This window comes from Bactrocera oleae, chromosome 2 (genome assembly GCF_042242935.1).
Source record: "Bactrocera oleae isolate idBacOlea1 chromosome 2, idBacOlea1, whole genome shotgun sequence".
Classification (NCBI taxonomy): domain Eukaryota; kingdom Metazoa; phylum Arthropoda; class Insecta; order Diptera; family Tephritidae; genus Bactrocera; species Bactrocera oleae.
Genome location: NC_091536.1, coordinates 81,590,107 through 81,593,767, shown reverse-complemented (window position 1 = coordinate 81,593,767; position 3,661 = coordinate 81,590,107). Strand labels below are relative to the sequence as shown.

Below are 3,661 nucleotides of genomic sequence, written 5' to 3'. Positions count from 1 at the left end.
CAGTCAATTTTGCTAAGGTATCTTACTTATGTGCCGATACCTATGCTTATGCGATATAACGTCAGCTGGTACTTTGAAAATATTTCTATTAGTCATATGGGGGCTAAAGGAATTATCGACCCGATACAATCCATTTTTAACATACAGACATATTATTATCAGAAAAGTATTCTCTTCGAATTTTTATATCTCAAAGAATGACCGATATTCACGATACTACTACTGCAAAATTTAAAGTTGTGTTATATTTTTGAACTGAAACATAGGTAAATGAAGATAAAATTATGTAGTTGAACCAAAATATTATACTCTGTAGCAACATGTTGCAAGAATATAATTATTCAAATTTTATATTTCAATAGCGTTCAATAATTAACAATGTGACTTAGGCTACCAAAATGTTAGATATTTAATATGAAACAGTTAGTACAAATGCAGTGAAATTTTCTTAATTAAATATAATTAAATCATAAAACGAGAGCTAATTCGGTGGCAGATATCCAACAGCAGTCTCAGCATCTCCTTGACTCTTCGTCACTGCCGCAGGAGACGCGAAGTTCAAAACCGGTGCCACACCTTCATTTGAGTGTTGCGATTGTCCGCCAAGGGACTCGTATTGTGCTTGAATGGCATGTTGTGCATGCGCTGCATCTTCGTGTGTGCGATACTTAACGAAATGCACTTCTGGTGCGTTCGTATTACCACCCTTCAACTCCTGCAACTTGTTGGCCAATTCAGAAACATCGGGTTGCTTGCTAAGTACATAAATAGCAGTTCGCTGCTCGGCAGTCTGTTGGGCTAACTGCAGCACTACATTGCTGAGTCCTTGATTTTCTGGCGCCTTAATGAATAACACACGCAATTTCTTTTTTAGCGATCCAACGAATTGTTGAGCGCCAATATTATCCTCGAACTCGTGCTCGGGCGCAGTGTAAGTATAGAATTCTTTGTTGTATTCGCTGTGTCCTATTTGAGAACCTAATCCCGTTCCACTACCGCTGTCAGCAAAGTTTCCGGCATCATTAGGGCCAGCGAATCCGCCAAATCCACCGTCAGTTGTAGAGGTAACTCCACCGGTGTAGCTGTTTGCTCCGTTTGTGCTAGCCCCTCCGGGAAGGACTCCTCCAATCGGAGCATCGTGTCCAAGTGGCTGGTAATTGTATCCCAAATTATTCGCCGCTGCGGTAGCAACGAGGCAAAAAAGCTGAAATTTGTTACAAGTTTTGTATGTAATTATATTTCATAAATATTGAGTATATAACAGGAGACGATAATGTTGAAAATCTAAAGACTATAACGGCAACGAAATAAACAGATATTGTGTAATTATGGTGCAAACGGAATTGTTGACTTCCAGATTCCAAACACATTTATGGCAATCGAAATATTTTTATCATGTGTAAATTGACTCTGATCGTGGATTGGAAAGTACCTCAACCAAATCACATTAGTAAGATATTGAGACAATATTGGTTTTACTTCTATTTTTTTCTATGCAAAAATCGATTTTCCAGATCACCACTGTTATATTGATTATATCCCATCCTATTTAGATTTGTTTTACCACATATTTTCCAGACTGTCTGAGTCTAATTTCAGATTTTATATCGGTATATTTAGAACTGCGTATACAAGTATGAATTAATCGCTCTCACTGAATTGCCTGTTCTCTGGATCTGAATGATGTCTAACACTTTTGACTAACAATCTCTGAATAGTTCGATCTCAGACTATCCAAAATTTTGTTGAACTTAAATTGAAATGCAATTCGCTTTAGATTTTTTTAATAAAATTAAGAGCGATAATCCTATATATCTGTTTTAAAGATTCACGTAGTCACAAGTTTTTCTTTTATGCATAACCCACACTTAATTCTTGCCTTTCTGCTAAGTGTTCGGCGACCATTTTGAAAACTTCACTTTTCCGCTTTCACTTCTAACCTCACTTTCTCACTTTGAATACTTTGTAAAAGTTTTCACAAATCGAAATACCCGTATCACACAACTTTGACACTTGAGCACTTGAACACTTGAACACTTACGAGAAATCCGTACATCTTTCGTTCGCAATATTGATGAATGATCTCGACCAAATCGGGCTCTCGTCTGACGTTAATAAAAGCTAAAACGTGTTTATGGCTTTTGATATCGGCGCGCGTGTTTTATAGTTGAAACGCAGTGAAATTGCTTTAATTTGAAAACGGTCAATAAAGATCTGATAAACGTGGTATAAACAAAACCAATGCCAAACCAAATGAACAACAAGAGAAATGCAAAAAATTACACACCAATCATTGTAAATATTGCAAATCAAACTTAAAAGAGTCCGAAACTCTTTGCAATTGATTTAGCAATTTTGGCAACCAACAGCAGAGATGTAAGTTGAGCTGAAATTGATATTGATGGTTTTATAATTAATGATAAATGCTGCTAAATGTCAGTCACATGTAAATGATTTTTATAATCAATATTTTCGCTTGAAAAGGGGAGTGTTACAAGCTTTTCAATTATCACATTACTTTTTCCCTGATCTACTTTTGTATCTAAGCTATATGAAATATGCAAGTTAGTTACTTTTCAAATTCAAATGAAACCACGAGTGTCTGCACAATCTAAACTGTCGCATACGGATTTGACACTTGTTTATTTTGTTATTGGCCGAAAAAGTTGTAGCGTTTCTATTAGAGCAAGAAGGGGAAGTGCGCCAAGCGAAGCAACTATTCGTAAGTAATTCGGTGAACTTCGTGCTAACCATATTAGCACTGCAAACAATTAAACCGTCGGTGTTCCAAAAACGACGAAAAAATACAATACGATTTGGAAAGATCGTAAAATGATATTGATCGGGATAGCTAACTCTGAAGATATCTCAGTGCATTGTATTGGACATATCGTTCTTGAATAATCGAGAACTCTGTGCGAAGTGGGTGCCGCGAATATTTTTTTAGTCCCTATGTCGATCAAAATGCAAGGAATAGTACGAAGTTTTCAATTCTGATCTTTTTGTTTTTGTTAGAAAAATTTGTTTTTTGTTAAATATCATATTGATGTTTTGTTTTGTTATCGAAATTGGTATCTCGATTAACATATCTTAAGAATTTCTTAGCTTATACTCTATACACTCCCTACAATATCTGATAAGTAGAGATCACGTGATAAACTTCCTCTCTAAGAGACCTGGAAGGAAAAAACTTTCTAGACCTACGGTGGTTAAGAAAAGAGGATTCAGGCATGATATTATAGGATTTTACTTATTTGAAAAAAAGTTTTATTTTTCTGACATGTTATGCGATTTTTCTTGAACGTATCTCATTCTCTTTTCTGTTGCATGTTCCATTTCGTTATATTCACTTGCAAGTAAAAAAAATGTGGAAAACGGTTGGCCTCAAGGGCCATCCCTGCAACTTTCCTCTAATTTCATACGCTAACGTTCAAATTTCGCTTTTTTCACTGCTTTTGAGCTCTTCGAAATTTTTCGTTTTCGATATCTAGCAAGTAAATCAACCGATTTCGACCCGGTTGGCGGCAAACGATGTGTTTCTTCAAGGTTTAGAACTGATTAGTTTTTGGTGTCGATCGGTCAAGTCGTTTGGAAAAAATTCGAAAAAAACAATTTTTCAAAATTTTTATTTTTGAGATTTCTCGAAATCTACTGGTCCGAT

General features: G+C 35.8%; 1 protein-coding gene across 1 annotated transcript; it reads right to left on the bottom strand.

Moving 5' to 3' along the window:
* Positions 1–367: 367 nt before the first annotated feature.
* On the bottom strand, positions 368–2,120 carry LOC106619191 (uncharacterized). Its single transcript, XM_014237191.3, has 2 exons — positions 2,042–2,120; positions 368–1,204 (listed from the first exon to the last, which is right to left on the bottom strand). Exons 1-2 carry the CDS (start codon positions 2,054–2,056, stop codon positions 482–484), a joined length of 738 nt encoding a protein of 245 aa, XP_014092666.3. The 5' UTR covers positions 2,057–2,120; the 3' UTR covers positions 368–481.
* Positions 2,121–3,661: the final 1,541 nt, after the last annotated feature.